At 44.5% G+C, this 17,942-nt stretch overlaps 1 protein-coding gene across 1 annotated transcript in view; it reads left to right on the top strand.

Moving 5' to 3' along the window:
- cdh13 (cadherin 13, H-cadherin (heart)) overlaps positions 1-16,534 on the top strand; it is a gene marked incomplete at both ends in the record, with an annotated part of 198,310 nt that extends 181,776 nt beyond the window's left edge. The window contains 3 exons of the mRNA XM_083762865.1: positions 7,464-7,610; positions 12,317-12,546; positions 16,305-16,534. Coding sequence (XP_083618991.1) covers positions 7,464-7,610; positions 12,317-12,546; positions 16,305-16,534 — 607 coding nt within the window. The remainder of the gene's footprint in view (positions 1-7,463; positions 7,611-12,316; positions 12,547-16,304) is intronic.
- Positions 16,535-17,942: the final 1,408 nt, after the last annotated feature.

Raw genomic sequence — 17,942 nt, 5'->3', positions numbered from 1 at the left:
CCGTTCAGAATAGGTTAACTGAATGGATGGAAAACATTTCACCTGAAATGTCATGCCGATTATTAACGGAGCGTTTTCATGTTGTGAATTAGCATTAATCAAAACTATGTAGAATAGAAGCTACAACGTCTTTCCTCTACGACGTTTATATCAGTGTATCCACAGCTTTGACGCACACACACACACACACACACACACACAGGCATTGCATAATTACAACAAATAAGATTCCCTTTAATCCCGAACAGAATGTTTGCCAAACCGTAGGCAGGCCTCCGAGGGATTTGTCTGATGTTTTGCTGACGAGCTTTATTTAGCCCTCGTGAATTTTTCTCAGTGCTTTAGTCAGCGTTGACGAGTAGAGCATAGCTCTGGTGTTTTCATAGGCCTCGGAGAGTCACAACATCTGGGAGTGCAGCTTTCAGAACAAAAATTCGGAGGAATGCATTTCAGAAGTTGCGAGTGACGTCATGTTGTAGTTTGTACCGGAGCTTTCCGACGAAAAGTTCGATGGTCGGAGAGACAGTATGGACTGCCCTTAAGAACTGTGAGATATCTTTGTGGAGGCGAGGCAGGGAATTGATCACAAAGGAGAGATGCAGAGAAAGATGAGCGACCTAAAGTGACATTTTCACCACTGGAAGAAACTTGCAGTCACTCAATGCTAATTTAATGTTAATTATAGGCCTAAGTATTTGAAGTATAGATAACGGTATATAGCACAATTAAAAATGTGCACCCTATGGGCCAGAAACATAATGAAGTTTTTGTAATATGGGAATAATGTGGGTTTGAGTGGATTGGTGAATTCCTACAATGACCATAATGCAGTATGCAAGGCTCAAGTTGTTACAATACAATGTTGAATAAATGCTTGAATTAAGAGCAAGGTGACACATTGGTGACGCAAGGAAAACAAAACATTGCATCACTCTGACATGATGAAAAGAATGACGTATAGTCTGCTCAGTGTTGATACAGAGCAGACATCAGGGCTGATGGATCGTATATATTGCAGCTCTGCTTCTGCAGTTTGTGTAACTTTGGGCGGATACAACTCTATCAAACAGTGCTGCAGTTTTGATTGATATCGTAGCTGTGGCGGTTTTTACTGAACGTTTCAAAGGGATCTGTCTGTCTCTCAGAAACTCTTTTTTTTTCCATGACCCCGACTGCTGGGAGCTGTCCTCCATTCAACCTTAATCCATTCTGAACGGGAACACCCTTTTTGGTGTTGAAATTATGTTATACTTTAGCTATTGAAAAATAGCAGATCTACAAGCTCGTAGCGCGCCACTCAGTGGCGCGCTACGAGCTTGTAGATCTGCTATTTCTTTGAAAAACCGTGACAATGTGGCACAAATCTTTGAATATATTTTCTTTCAGAGCAAACTTGTTTTTTTAAACTAATCTTTGCTTCTGCAGGGAACTACATATTTTCAGATGGGGGTCGACGGCCAATTACATATAATGTTTGGGGTCCTTGACATGAAATATTTAGCACCACCACTGATATAGAAACAGGAGGTATTTCAGAAAACTTTCATGATTTAGAAGACTTTTTTTTTTTTTTTTTTGACGTCAGGCCTAAATGGGTTAACTTTTCCTCAGTGTGGACATGAATACACGATCCAACCACAGCTGTATATACAGTATATGCTCACTTTAACCCATTCTGAACGGGCACCCATTTTGGTGTTGGCATCATGTTATGCTTTAGCTATTTAAAAATAGCAGATCTACAAGCTCATAGCGCGCCACCGAGTGGCGCGCTACGAGCTTGTAGGTCTGCTATTTTTTGAAAAATCGAAGAACGACTGACATTTTTTAGAATCTGATCTCAGGTCAGAATGGGTTAATCAGACCAGTGGGTGTCCAGTGGAAAACCTTGTATGAATCTGATCTCAGGTCAGAATGGGTTAATAGTTTACACCAAGATAACTCTGAGCTCTGTTTCCAAAGAGGAGATAATGTGTGGTTTGATTGATGTCCTTCCTGGTTGGGTGTGTCCGTCTTCAGGTCAGCGGTCGAAATAAACTGTACTTAACCCATTCTGACCTGAGATCAGATTCATACGAGGTTTCCACTGGACACACACTGGTCTGATTAACCCATTCTGACCTGAGATTAGATTCTAAAAATGTCAGTCGTTCTTCGATTTTTCAAAAATAGCAGACCTACAAGCTCGTATCGCGCCACTCGGTGGCGCGATATGAGCTTGTAGATCTGCTATTTTTCAATAGGTAAAGCACGACATGATGCTAACACCAAAATGGGTTCCCGTTCAGAATGGGTTAAGTACTGTACTTAAGTACAATTTTGAGGTATTTGTACTTGAGTATTTCCAATTTCCAGTACTTTTACTTCTACTCCTCTACATCTCAGAGGCAACATTTTTACTTTTACTCCACTACAATTAGTTGAAAACTTTAGTTAACTAGTTACTTTGGAGATATTAATTTTGATTAGAAACCAGACATTAACCAATTCCACCCTATACATTTCGGCCATTTGAAAATAGCCGATCTATACAAGCTCACAATGTGTGTGAGCTTGTAGATCGGCTATTTTCAATAGATTTTGTGCACATTTTGAACCTGTGAAATGGGACATTCTGCAATATGAGTTATTTTGGTACATTTCGATGCCTATGCTTTTGTACTTTTACTCAAGTACATTTTCAATTCCGTACTTTTACTAGTTCTAAATTGCAGTAATGGTACTTTCACTTAAGTAAAGCAATTGAGTATTTTTTTCCACCACTGCCATAATCTCAATATGCTCCTGGGTAGCATATTAGTTCAAATCCTGGTGAGGACATCAAACTGAGGGAATTGCAGCTTAAAACGTTTAAAATCAAACACATTTCTGTGTTTTGCACAAAGTGTTAAATTAAGCAATATTACACGAGAGGGTGTGGGTTAACGTGATTATTGCCACGACAGTGATGCGGTCAGGAACGAGACAACAGTTACCCTTAAAACTAAGAAAATCGCTGAAAAAACATATTTTATTTTAATGACAGATGTAGTCACTATACGACCACAAATGTCCCAAGAAACTAGCTAGCCTAGCCACCGAGTTTGCTAGCGCTCTGGGAGAACAGAGCAGCTGAATTATTTGTTTTGATTATAGGTGGTGAACAGTGCTGGTTTAACCCACTAGCTGTTTCAACCAATCAGATTGCTTCCTCGAAACGACCTGTTTTAGAATATGGAACATCATAGCAAAAGGCAGATGCACACCTCAAAAGGCTGCAGGTGACAGGTGCGTAGGGAAATAGAGCAATTATAATGAAAAGTGTATCTTTGAAAAACAAAGAAAAGGTCGTCCCGCACGCCGTCAGACACTCGTTAAAACATTTTGCTCTTTATTTGGTCGACGTTTCAGTCGCTTAGAGCTTCATCAGGACAGACTTTCCAAATATGGAACATTGAATTCAAATGTGTTTTGCATTGTTAAAGGACAACTTCACCACTTTTCAACCTATCTTCATATAATAGGTCCTCACTAATAATCATGAACAAATGGTGCAATTATTTTCTACTCGGTCTGTGTCTCATAGGAGGGCTGTGGGCAGTTCAGAAACCAGTCCTCCAGTGACATCATCGATGGGGAATACAAGCTAATAAAAACTGCTGCCTTTCTAGTCCTGAAAAGTTGCAATGTGAAAAATGGAAGCCATCGTTCTCACGATAATGAAAATCGAAATATTTTTTGTAAAATAAATCTTGTTAAAAAGAAAAATCTGCCTAATGATGATGTCACTGGAAGACTGTTTCTAAACTGCCCACAGCCCTCCTATGAGACACGGACGGACTGAGTAGAAAGAAAACGTGCCATTTTTTCATGATTATTAGTGAGGACCTATTATATGAAGATAGGTTGAAAAGTGGTGAAGTGGTCCTTTAACAATGCAAAACACATTTGAATTCAATGTTCCATATTTGTGGTCCTTTAACAGAATAGACTAAGCAAATCAATATTGAGTAGGTTGCTATGGTATATTCTACTGTATGTCGTTTTGCATTGCAAAGATCTCCCTGTGGGACCCGTGTGGGTGTCATTTTGACATTTTTTGACATTCTGATATTGTTGGCAACCTAGAAATATATTCTACATTGTTTTGTAATGGTGTGTGGGTTTGTGTCGTCTGATTTCTACTAGCGGAAACATAATTTCAGTTGTCTATCACAGTTAACCCATTCTGACTTGAGATCAGATTCTAAAAATGTCTTCTACATCCTGACAGTTTTCTGAAAAAGCTACGTTTCTATGTCAGTGGTTCTTCGATTTTTCAAAAATAGAAGACCTACAAAGTCGTAGCGCGCCACATGAGCTTGTAGATCTGCTATTTTTCAATAGCTAAAGCATAACATAATGCTAACACCAAAAGGGGTTCCCGTCCCAAAATGGGTTAAGTGGTTCTCTACTTTTTCAGGTCGTGAACCACAGATAAATATTGTGAAATATTAGAAAATACATTTTCTTTCCTGTTTCTTATATTATTCGACAGCAAAAACAAATCACAAGGTTTCTTCAGGTGTTTCAGCATGAAGAAACATTTCAACGTGTTCTAACAATAAATCATGTATCGGTTCCCCAATTCCATGACTGTCCCAGTTATGGGTATGCTGTAATATTTTATTTAGCTTATTTTTCTGAAAATGCATTTGGTAAATTGTATTTTTGTTTTGGGGCAACAAACTGCATATTTTGGTATTTGTATGGTAAATGCATGGTGAGATAGTGCCATCTACTGTGCTCTGTATTTGGGGTCTGTTTGTCTGTTTTATGGGCAGGTTGAATTAGGCTCACCTAAGCAGCTAATCACCTCATTTCAATCACTGGGTTTTGGGCATGTTTGGGCAGAACTAGCCTCGGTACCAGGCTTTCATTTTTGTTGGTGCAAAAATGTAAAGCCTGGAGGAACGCATTGGCCGCTCTGGTCTAAAAGTGGGAGTCAACCCTTCCGGGTGGGCGTCGCTCCAAATTATGTGACGTAGCGCTGCACTAGGGGGGAGAGGAGGGGCCGGGGGTGACGGACAGATCAATGAGATCCAATCAGGGCGTGCGCAAATCTGAGCCGCGACCCGCCCCTCTAGACCAGAAACCTAACACGTTAGCTCAGGCTAGGGCAGAACAAACAGAGCAGAGGTGGACCCCAGGCTAGGTTTGGGCATGTTTGGGCAGCAGAACAAACTGAGCAGAGGTGAAGAGAGGAGCTCTTTCATGTCAGAGAGTCTCCACAAAAGATAAAGAAAGAAAATAATATAAAAAAGAACGAAGAACTTAACTGAACTCCTAAAAGTCTGTGCATACGGCGCATACGGTATGTTCCCAGTTGTTTTGTTTGGTGTCTGTAAAAGTTATATTGTCATTGTATCGTGTATTTGTTTGTGTTTGTGTGACATGTGGACATTTCATTGTGAGAATATGGACAATTCATTCATGGTCATTTAAAAAGACAGCATGACTGACTGACTGACAAGGGCATTCATAACTTCACGTGGTAATAATTCATTGTGGTACAAAAATATTATGTGATTTCTTTGCAGTATTTCACGTTGTCGCTTGGGGATAAATAAAAAGCCCTCTCGATATCAGTCGGGATGTTGTCTTATTTCTGCACCAGATGAAGATGGTTTAGGACAGGGCTGGGCAACTTTGACGATGGAGAGGGCCACTATATTTCCACACTCACTCCAGAGGGCCATATATTATTGTCGTAGCAAAAATAGCCGATCTACAAGCTCAAAACGCGTCGCGCTGCGACACGTTTTGAGCTTGTAGATCGGCTATTTTTTTGCTATATTCGAATTTAAATCTTGAATTATTTCTTTCTATTTTTTGAGTTTGAATCCTGAAAATGAAAATTTTTATGTCATTTCAAATGCCTTTAATTATACGTGTGTTGAGCATTGAGCTACTAATTTAGACTGAAGTAATTAAAGCGGGTCATTTTTTGCATGTTGTGGAATTGTAAACAGCTGAAAGCAATATTGTTACATCAGTATTCTGACATTACCCTGAGGGCCGCATTAAAGGTATATTCAGTGATTTCACTTAATTCAAATATCACTTATTTTTTTGTTTTGTTGTGATAAACCTCCCTACTATAGAGTGTGCTGACCATATAAGGAGTTCCTCCCTGTCCCCAGTTAACCCCTGGGGGTCAAAAAACCTTAGGTTTCGTTTTTGACTCTCTATCCTGATTGGACGAAAGGCTGGGTCCCACAGCCAAAAACGAAACCTAAGGTTTTTTGAGTGAGATCACTGAATATACCTTTAAGTGAAGGTGGGGGCCGCATGTGGCCCCCGGGCCGCCAGTTGCCCACCCCTGGGTTAGGAGCAGATTCACTGACGGCAGGTTATGGTTTATTCCTCCACCAGGTATGCAGTCCTGGTTTAGGAGCAGATTCACCAGATTCACTGGGTTAGGAGCAGATTCACTGACGGCAGGTTATGGTTTATTCCTCCACCAGGTATGCAGTCCTGGGTTAGGAGCAGATTCACTGACAGGTTATGGTTTATTCCTCCACCAGGTATGCAGTCCTGGTTTAGGAGCAGATTCACTGACAGGTTATGGTTTATTCCTCCACCAGGTATGCAGTCCTGGGTTAGGAGCAGATTCACTGACAGGTTATGGTTTATTCCTCCACCAGGTATGCAGTCCTGGGTTAGGAGCAGATTCACTGACAGGTTATGCTTTATTCCTCCACCAGGTATGCAGTCCTGGTTTAGGAGCAGATTCACTGACAGGTTATGGTTTATTCCTCCACCAGGTATGCAGTCCTGGATTAGGAGCAGATTCACTGACAGGTTATGGTTTATTCCTCCACCAGGTATGCAGTCCTGGATTAGGAGCAGATTCACTGACGGCAGGTTATGGTTTATTCCTCCACCAGGTATGCAGTCCTGGTTTAGGAGCAGATTCACTGACAGGTTATGGTTTATTCCTCCACCAGGTATGCAGTCCTGGATTAGGAGCAGATTCACTGACAGGTTATGGTTTATTCCTCCACCAGGTATGCAGTCCTGGATTAGGAGCAGATTCACTGACGGCAGGTTATGGTTTATTCCTCCACCAGGTATGCAGTCCTGGGTTAGGAGCAGATTCACTGACGGCAGGTTATGCTTTATTCCTCCACCAGGTATGCAGTCCTGGGTTAGGAGCAGATTCACTGACAGGTTATGGTTTATTCCTCCACCAGGTATGCAGTCCTGGGTTAGGAGCAGATTCACTGACGGCAGGTTATGCTTTATTCCTCCACCAGGTATGCAGTCCTGGGTTAGGAGCAGATTCACTGACGGCAGGTTATGGTTTATTCCTCCACCAGGTATACAGTCCTGGGTTAGGAGCAGATTCACTGACGGCAGGTTATGCTTTATTCCTCCACCAGGTATGCAGTCCTGGGTTAGGAGCAGATTCACTGACAGGTTATGGTTTATTCCTCCACCAGGTATGCAGTCCTGCGAGACCCAGCAGGCTGGCTGACCGTGAACCCGGTCAGAGGAACTGTCAACACCTCGGCCTCCTTGGACCGCGAGTCGCCTTACGTCCACGACAACAAATACACCGCCGTCTTCATCGCTACAGATAACGGTGAGTAGGAGAAGAACCCGCCGCCTGGCAAGCAGTATAAAGAAGACACAGTTTCAAACCAGTGTTGTTTTCGTCGACTAAAACTAAGACGAAAAATGTTCGTCGACTACCTTTTTCCACTGAAGAAAACTAAATGGAAACTAAATGAAAACTAAGCTATGGTGACTAAGACTAAGACTAAATATACTGACAATTTCGTCAAGAAATAAAAACTAGACTGGACTAGTGGACAAGAGATCCAGTATAAGATATTTTACACTTGTTTGCATGCTGAAAATAGCAGATCTACAAGCTCACAAGTTGTGAGCTTGTAGATCTGCTATTTTCAGCAAGTGTAAAATAAGTCATTATGACGGCAACAAGGCCCGCCAAAATAAATTTTAGTCTACTAAATCGCCTGTAGATTTAGTCGACTAAAATCTCATGACATTTAGTCGACTAAAACTAGACTAACACTAAGACATTCCAGGTGACTAAAACGTGACTAAAACTAAATGAAGTTTCAGTCCAACGACTAAACTAAAATAGAAATTTGCTGCCAAAAACAACACTGGTTCAAACAGAGGAGCATATTCTATTCAAACTGCTCAGCGATGGAATTCATGGTGAATATACGATGGATTTAAGCTAACAAGTCAGCCTGCAGCGGTTTCTATGAGAAGAGTGGCTGACACACACACACACACACACACACACACACACACACACACGCACGCACACACGCACGCAGCTCTGTAGCAGTGGCAGGCACGACTGACACACACACACACACACATACACACACGCACGCACGCACGCACACAAACACGCGGCTCTGTAGCAGTGCCCGGCAAAACTGTGTTCTTCTGGATCGGACTGTAGTGAAGAAACACGGGGAAGGTTATGCCGTATATTAGATTAGTCGTGTGTTGCCTATAGCAACCACACTGATAATTGGGTTTAGGAGGATGAGGTGCAATAGTTGATTGTAGGAGGAGGTATAGAGGAGGAGAGGTAATCATTGGGTGTAGGAGGAGGAGGAGGAGATGTAATAATTCAAGCGGAGGAGGACATTCTACCACTACTAACGCTAACGCATATTCTCTAAGTAGACATTAAGGGTGCGTTCGGAATTGCGCACCGGGAATATGGTCAGTTTGTTGAGTGTGGTGGGCGGTGACGTCACAGTTCAGTGTGCCTTATTTACGAACGACCACAGCTGTGACGCATTCACACTGGACAACCCCAGCTTCAGGGTAGGGTCGCTCAGTGGACGACCCCAGCTTCAGGGTAGGGTCGCTCAGTGGACGACCCCAGCTTCAGGGTTAGGGTCGCTCAGTGGACAACCCCAGCTTCAGGGTAGGGTCGCTCAGTGGACGACCCCAGCTTCAGGGTAGGGTCTCTCAGTGGACAACCCCAGCTTCAGGGTTAGGGTCTCTCAGTGGACGACCCCAGCTTCAGGGTAGGGTCGCTCAGTGGACGACCCCAGCTTCAGGGTAGGGTCGCTCAGTGGACGACCCCAGCTTCAGGGTAGGGTCTCTCAGTGGACAACCCCAGCTTCAGGGTAGGGTCGCTCAGTGGACGACCCCAGCTTCAGGGTAGGGTCTCTCAGTGGACGACCCCAGCTTCAGGGTAGGGTCTCTCAGTGGACGACCCCAGCTTCAGGGTAGGGTCTCTCAGTGGACGACCCCAGCTTCAGGGTAGGGTCGCTCAGTGGACAACCCCAGCTTCAGAGTTAGGGTCGCTCAGTGGACGACCCCAGCTTCAGGGTAGGGTCGCTCAGTGGACGACCCCAGCTTCAGGGTAGGGTCTCTCAGTGGACGACCCCAGCTTCAGGGTAGGGTCGCTCAGTGGACGACCCCAGCTTCAGGGTAGGGTCGCTCAGTGGACGACCCCAGCTTCAGGGTAGGGTCGCTCAGTGGACGACCCCAGCTTCAGGGTAGGGTCTCTCAGTGGACAACCCCAGCTTCAGGGTAGGGTCTCTCAGTGGACGACCCCAGCTTCAGGGTAGGGTCTCTCAGTGGACAACCCCAGCTTCAGAGTTAGGGTCGCTCAGTGGACGACCCCAGCTTCAGAGTTAGGGTCGCTCAGTGGACAACCCCAGCTTCAGAGTTAGGGTCGCTCAGTGGACGACCCCAGCTTCAGAGTTAGGGTCGCTCAGTGGACGACCCCAGCTTCAGGGTTAGGGTCTCTCAGTGGACAACCCCAGCTTCAGGGTAGGGTCTCTCAGTGGACGACCCCAGCTTCAGGGTAGGGTCGCTCAGTGGACGACCCCAGCTTCAGGGTAGGGTCGCTCAGTGGACGACCCCAGCTTCAGGGTACGGTCGCTCAGTGGACGACCCCAGCTTCAGGGTACGGTCGCTCAGTGGACGACCCCAGCTTCAGGGTAGGGTTGCTCAGTGCGGGCACTCGGCACACCCGGTGTGCAGCGCACTGGATTTTCGAACGACAACGCACTGAGTGCACTGAATAAACGAACGACAAGAGAGCACACCAGTGCGTTCAGGGCGCATTTCCGAAAGCACCCTAATTCTCTGTCTGGAGCTCTGCATGTTCTGGAGCCGAGTGGTTAGTGAGCCCGTCTGGGGACCCGGAGCCGCTGGTTTTCCCAGGAGCTCCTGGTTGTCCCAGGTTCGATTCCAGGCCCGGTCAGCAGTGTGTCGTCGACGTGTGTCCCTGAGCAATACCCCCACATTTCCACACGACTCAGTGCCGTAGAATCCAATGGGCTCCTATAGTTGTTATGGGATGGGTATAAAATGCAGAGGACGAATTTCACCTATTATGTCAATTATATACATATAAATACATGATGTGACAAAAATTAAAACAGGATCGTTTTTTAATCCATTCTGACCTGAGATCAGATTCATACGAGGTTTCCACTGGACACACACTGGTCTGATGAACCCATTCTGACCTGAGATCAGATTCTAAAAATGTCAGTCGTTCTTCGATTTTTCAAAAGATTGCAGACCTACAAGCTCGTAGCGCGCCACTCGGTGGCGCGCTATGAGCTTGTAGATCTGCTATTTTTCAATAGCTATAAAGCATAACATAATGCTATAACACCAAAAGGGGTTCCCGCCCCAAAATGGGTTAAGAGGGCTGTGGGTAATATAAGAACAGAGATGGGACTCAGTAACAACTGTACATTCTGAACACATTTCCATGCAACCTTCGGCTGCTACTGTATGACATATGAATTAGAACCACCTGCCAACAATGTCCCAGATCTAGCATAATAACTGATATGACATATCTGCTATGAGCAGGGCTGGGGATGTTTGATGTAATCACATACAGTACAGTAGGCTGCTGTATTAGCTAGAATATCTTTATCTGTGGTGCGTTGTGCTCTGTCCCTGGGGGACAAGGTGAAGATATATTGCAGTATACTGCATATCTACTGTACTTGTCTCTCAAACTAATAAAATAGGGGGGGGGGGGGGGCGGGGGATAGGACTGTACTATAAAGCTATACAATTTAGAGGGATTCTAAATTCATCATTCTTAACCCATTTTGGGGGCGGGAACCCATTTTTGGTGTTTTAAGCATTATGTTATACTTTAGCTGTTGAAAAATAGCAGACCTACAAGCTCGTAGCACGGCACCGAGTGCCGCTATGAGCTTGTAGGTCTGCTATTTTTTTTTTATCGTGAAAATGTGGCACAAATCTTTGAATTATTATATATTATTTCAGAAGACTTTTTTTTTATATTTCAACGTCAGGCCTAAATGGGTTTAGGCATTATGTTATACTTTAGATATTGAAAAAGTGAATCTTTCTGAGTGAATGTTTTTAACTCAAATCTTTGCTTCTGGGTGGGGGGTCCCTGGAACAACATATTTTGAGATGGGGGTCGGAGGCCAATTACATTTAATTTTTGGGGGTCCTTGACATGAAAATGTTCGAGAACAACATAGTTTTGTCTTAGAAGGCATTTGTAGAATCGTCCTCAGGTCTAAATGGGTTAACAAATAAATACCGCTTTATACCCTCAGAAATCCTCCATAAATATGTAAATAATCTATAGATCCAAAGACAGAGGCTGTCCATCTGTTGTAGAAGCTCACGGTGTTTAACCCATTCTGACCTGAGATCAGATTCTGAAACTGAAATTGTCTTCAATATCAGGACAGATTTCTGAAAAAGCTATGTTTCTATGTCAGTCGTTCTTCGATTTTTCAAAAAAATAGCAGACCTACAAGCTCGTAGCGCGCCACTCGGTGGCGTGCTACGAGCTTGTAGATCTGCTATTTTTCAATAGCTATAAAGCATAGCATAATGCTAACGCCCAAAATGGGTTAATCTGGGCTTTGGTGACAGAGTGGTGTGAGGTAGAGGCCAGACGCCAGGCTCCATTGGTGCTGAGATGAGGCGATGAAGACATTATGGTGATGGGAGATGAAGAGGAGAGTATATAAGACATTATGGTGATGGGAGATGAAGAGGAGAGTATATAAGACATTATGGTGATGGGAGATGAAGAGGAGAGTATATAAGGAAGAATGAGATGCAGGGGCGAGAGAGAGCGATTATGTGAGGAGAGAGAGAGGAGTGGTCATTTAGGAAAAGACAAACAACTTAATGTTGCTCTAGCCATGCGGTCCTATATCCTCCACTTCACCCTCCACAACTGGTTAAATTGTGTGGTTGTGTGTGTTTGTGTGTGTGTGTGTGTGTGTGTGTGTGTGTGTGCACGCGTACGTTGGGTGTTTCCAGGCAGTCCTCCTGCCACAGGGACCGGCTCCCTGGTCATCCACCTCCAGGACTACAACGACAACGCCCCCTACGTGTGGCCGTCGGTAGCGCGCGTCTGCGAGGACGCCCAGGACATGAACGTGGCCGTGGTGGGGGGGCGGGACCGCGACATCCACCCCAACGCCGGACCCTTCAAGATAGAGCTGGGCAAACAGCCGGGCCTGGACAAGACCTGGAAGGTCACCAGGGTCAACTGTGAGTTAATGAATGCACCGGCACTCGTCAATCAATCTGACTTATGTAGGGGCGTGCAGAGTGTTAGAGTGGGAAAATCCCGTACGAGTTTACTTTTGGACCAAAATAGCGAACATAACAGATCTACAAGCTGCGACGCGTTCTGAGCAAATACATGGACCTCTATCGGGATATGGGTTTTTCTGGGCCCAATGACAGCGCCACAACAGGCCATTATATGAACTTTCAGGATGTCCCGATTTCCTCAGTGGCTTCACAAAATATCTGTCTGACTGCCCCCCCTGCTTCTGGCATGGCATGGAAAGGAAAGGAGTGGCATTTTGCATTTATTTCACCCTGTAGTGAAAAGTAGACGCTGCATTCGTGGTCTGGAAAAAGGCAGTTGTTTTACAGACGTAGTAACATTGGTGACATAACTTAACCCCTTTGGAAGGTCGAAGCGACCAACAGACACTGCGTGAAAAGAGGAGTTAACGGGCAATTATAGGTCACTGTATTTTGCCCGTAAACCTCTAGTTTAGCAGAATATACAGTTACTATACGGTAATATACAGGTGTGATGGTACATATACAGTTAATATACGGTAATATACAGGTGTGATGGTACATATACAGTTAATATACGGTAATATACAGGTGTGATGGTACATATACAGTTAATATACGGTAATATACAGGTGTGATGGTACATATACAGTTAATATACGGTAATATACAGGTGTGATGGTACATATACAGTTAATATACGGTAATATACAGGTGTGATGGTACATATACAGTTAATATACGGTAATATACAGGTGTGATGGTACATATACAGTTAATATACGGTAATATACAGGTGTGATGGTACACATACAGTTAATATACGGTAATATACAGGTGTGATGGTACATATACAGTTAATATACGGTAATATACAGGTGTGATGGTACATATACAGTTAATATACGGTAATATACAGGTGTGATGGTACACATACAGTTAATATACGGTAATATACAGGTGTGATGGTACATATACAGTTAATATACGGTAATATACAGGTGTGATGGTACATATACAGTTAATATACGGTAATATACAGGTGTGATGGTACACAATTCAGGAGTTTACGGGAGTTTGTTGGAAAGTTTAACGGGAGTTTCCTGTAATATACACTTCCGTATTCCATGATTTTTGCGCAGTGTATGTAAACCAAGAATAGCCCCCCATAGCACACCCAGTCACAATTGTCTGGAGACGTTGCTGCTTTTAGTTTAGTTTAGTTTATTTGATCATCCTTCAGTTTCAAATACAATATTTAAAGACAATGAATGGAAGCTGTTATAAAAACAAAACAAAACTGCCCCTATAGCTTGTCTCTCATGTCTTTCCTTTACATTTGCAGTCATTAACATTCATTACCTGATGTAATTGGTTAAGTGTGACCATTATGAACATTGACTTTGCATTAAACAAGAGAGGCAGCCATCTATAGCTGCAACCTAAATACATCTTTAACGTTAGCTGGATAGCTATAAAAGGCATTTAACTCTCCTTTTTGCAACCAACAACATTGTTCTGTTACTATGCACACACACACACACACACACACACACACACACACACACACACAGACGTAGAGTATGCACACATTGTGCTATATCTGTAATTTAATCCATTTAGGCCTGGAAAAAAAACAAGTCTTCTGAAAGAATATATATTCAACGTTTTTTGCCGCATTTTTACGATTTTTCAAAAATAGCAGACCTACAAGCTCGTAGCGCGCCACTCGGTGGCGCGCTATGAGCTTGTAGATCTGCTATTTTTCAATAGCCAAAGTATAACACAAATAATGCTTAGTTTAAAACACCAAAAGGCGTTGTTCCCGTACAGAATGGATTAAACAGAGCATATACAGTAGAGAGGTTCAGTGGGGGATTGGAAACGGAATGGGAGACAGAGGGAAAGCCAGGAAGCACTGCCACATACATTCGGATATCCTTTTATATCTGAATGATTGTGCAGGCCGACGTCCGTTCACTGTACAAAGAAAGGTTTCTTGTTCTATATTATCTCGGGAATACTATAACCGTGTCACTGTGGATATATATACACACACACACACACCCGGTCTCTAAATCCTATAACAGCATGGCCACAAGCTGGAGAAAAGGGGTTTCGGAAAGGGACATGACACAAGGTGGAGGGCGTTAGCCCATTCTGGGCAGGAACCCCTTTTGGTGTTTTAAGCATTATGTTATACTTTAGCGATTTAAAAATAGCAGATCTACAAGCTCATAGCGCGGCACCGAGTGCCGCGCTACGAGCTTGTAGGTCTGCTATTTTTGGAAAAATCGTGAAAATGTGTCGCAAAACGTTGAAAATATATTCTTTCAGAGTGAACGTTTTTAACTCAAATCTTTGCTTCTGGGGGGGAGGTCCCTGGAACAACATATTTTCAGATGGGGGTCGGCGGCCAATTACATATATTTTTGGGATCCTTGACTTGAAATATTGAGCACCATACTGACATAGAAATTTATTTCAGAATACTGTCAGCATTTAGAAGACTTTTTTTTTTTTTAATGTCGACGTCAGACCTTAATGCGTTAGAGGGACAACCAAGACACATTGATTGTGGGGTCTGCCATGACTGCCAGAGTTGTTTGAGTGACAGAGTGGCGCCATAACCCATTCTGACCTGAGATCAGCTTCTAAAAAAAAAAACGTCTTCTACATCCTGACAGTTTTTTCTGAAAAAGCTATGTTTCTATATGTCAGTCGTTCTTCGGTTTTTCAAAAAAATAGCAGACCTACAAGCTACGAGCTTGTAGATCTAGCTATTTTTCAATAGCTAAAGCATAACATAACGCTAACACCAAAAGGGGTTACCGTTCAGAATGGGATAAACCCTCTGCCCAGAGGTATCCGCTGTGAATGACGGCGGGGGAGGATGGAGGGAGCCAGGGACGGTCCTCAATCACCGCAGCTGGTGGAGACAGATAGGCTCTCCGGCTGAAATGGACCGGTGGTGTGGATTCTAGGCAGCCATTATCTTAGGCTGTGTGAAATAAAATAGACGTGTGCGTGCGTGTGTGTGTGTGTGTGTGTGCACACACGTGTCCGCGCGAGCGACAGAGCGAGAAAGTGAGTGGGAGAGAGAGAGAGAAAGTGAGAGAGAGAAAGAGAGAGATGGAGAGAGAAAGCGAGGGAGGGAAATTGTTTATATTTATGTGAATTTCAGTCAGAATAGCACATAGCTGGAGATCTCTGTGCCTGCTGTGTGTGAAGAGTGCAGCCTGGCTGTGAGAAGTGTATACTTGGCAATCAAGTCAGCCCACTAGCAGAGCCCATGATTGGTTGAGCCTCAATTGGCCGAGGCAGAGGCTGGAAATTGCACAGGTGAAAGGAGTTGGCCTCGTTAGGCCCACTGGCAGAGAGCCTGGCCCAGGTGAAAGGAGTTGGCCTCGTTAGGCCCACTGGCAGAGCCCATGACCAGATTATTTTGTTGGTGTTCTGGAGAACCGTGGGTTCCGACCGACTCGATACCGGACACTGCACTCCCTGTGGGGGTGTGGAACGCGTGTGTCTAATGTGAAGTCTGTGGGTAAAATGGTTCTCGAGTAAAGTTACGTGCACTGCACACTCACAGATCCCTCCTCTTCCTCCTCTTCCTCCTACAGCCACACACTCACAGATCCCTCCTCTTCCTCCTCTTCCTCCTACAGCCACACACTCACAGATCCCTCCTCTTCCTCCTGTTCCTCCCACAGCCACACACTCACAGATCCTGCTGCTACACAGCCTGAAGAAAGACAACTACCAGCTTCCGCTGGTCATCACGGACTCGGGCGTGCCGCCTTTATCCAACAACACGGAGGTCAAGGTTCAGGTGTGCGTCTGCAAGAAGAACAAGATGCACTGCAGCTCCGCCTGGTCGCACCGCGACGCCAGCCTTCTAGTTCCACTGGTGACAGTCCTTCTGCTCGCACTCTGTAAGTAGCAAATAGCCTGTGCGTGCGTGCGTGCGTGTGTGCGTGACACAGTCCTTGCCCCCCAGCTATTCATTTCAATGGAAGTTTCTCAGGGGTGTTTGACGCAACCGCATTTTCTTATTTTGGCCACCCAAAATGTTGTGCCCCAAAATGTGGTGCCCCAAAATGTGGTGCCCCAAAATGTTGTGCCCCAAAATGTGGTGCCCAAAAATGTTGTGCCCCAAAATGTGGTGCCCCAAAATGTGGTGCCCAAAATGTGGTGCCCAAAATGTGGAGCCCAAAAAAGGGGTGCCCCAAAATGTTGTGCCCCAAAAATGTGGTGTCCCAAAATGTGGTGTCCCAAAATGTGGTGCCCCAAAATGTGGTGTCCCAAAATGTGGTGCCCCAAAATGTGGTGTCCCAAAATGTGGTGCCCCAAAATGTGGTGCCCAAAATGTGGTGCCCCAAAATGTGGTGCCCCAAAATGTGGTGCCCAAAATGTGGTGCCCCAAAATGTGGTGCCCCAAAATGTGGTGCCCCAAAAATGTGGTGCCCAAAAATGTGGTGCCCAAAATGTGGTGTCCCAAAATGTTGTGCCCCAAAATGTGGTGCCCAAAATGTGGTGCCCCAAAATGTGGTGCGCAAAATGTGGTGCCCAAAATGTGGTGCCCCAAAATGTGGTGCCCCAAAATGTGGTGCCCCAAAATGTGGTGCCCCAAAATGTGGTGCCCCAAAATGTGGTGCCCCAAAATGCGGTGCTAAGTGCTAACCTACCTCCATGAATGCGCCTCAATGGATTCATGAAGGAGAGATCTGTGTTAAGCCCCAGCATGCATGCGTGCTCTTTTGCTCGTACATGTACTTCGCCGCCTGTGTGTGTGTGTGTGTGTGTGTGTGTGTGTGTGTGTGTGTGTGTGTGTGTGTGTGTGTGTGTGTGTGTGTGTGTGTGTGTGTGTGTGTGTGTGTGTGTGTGTGTGTCGCAATTGCATGAATCTTTGGCTTTGCATGGCAATAGATAAAATGTAATGGTGTCAGAGCTTATTGTAAGAGTGGTGATTATTTTCAAATCAAGACTGCAACTATCAGACAGGTTGTTCTGAATCAACAGCATAATAGTTTATATAACTATCAGACAGGTCGTTCTCAATCAACAGCATAACAGTTTCACACCTTTGTGTCGCTTGTTTGTGTCTGAGAGCAGAACAGATTGAGCTGTTGGAAGTTACGTACGTGCTACATCTCCTGATCACGACAACACAGAGAATGATCCTATCAAACAGTCTTGACCTCTCTCTCTCTCTCTCTCTCTCTCTCTCTCTCTCTGTCCCTGACCTGAGTTCACACACTGTGTCCGTTAGAGGCAGCCGAGGGGAAATGATTGTGACACTTTTTTTTCTCCATGTAAAGATGTTTATCTGCTGGCAGCTGCGTGCGTGC

Source organism: Protomyctophum parallelum (assembly GCF_964188405.1).
Source record: "Protomyctophum parallelum genome assembly, chromosome: 4".
Lineage (NCBI taxonomy): Eukaryota > Metazoa > Chordata > Actinopteri > Myctophiformes > Myctophidae > Protomyctophum > Protomyctophum parallelum.
Note: the sequence above shows the minus strand (reverse complement) of the source record. Positions and strands in the feature narration are given on the sequence as shown.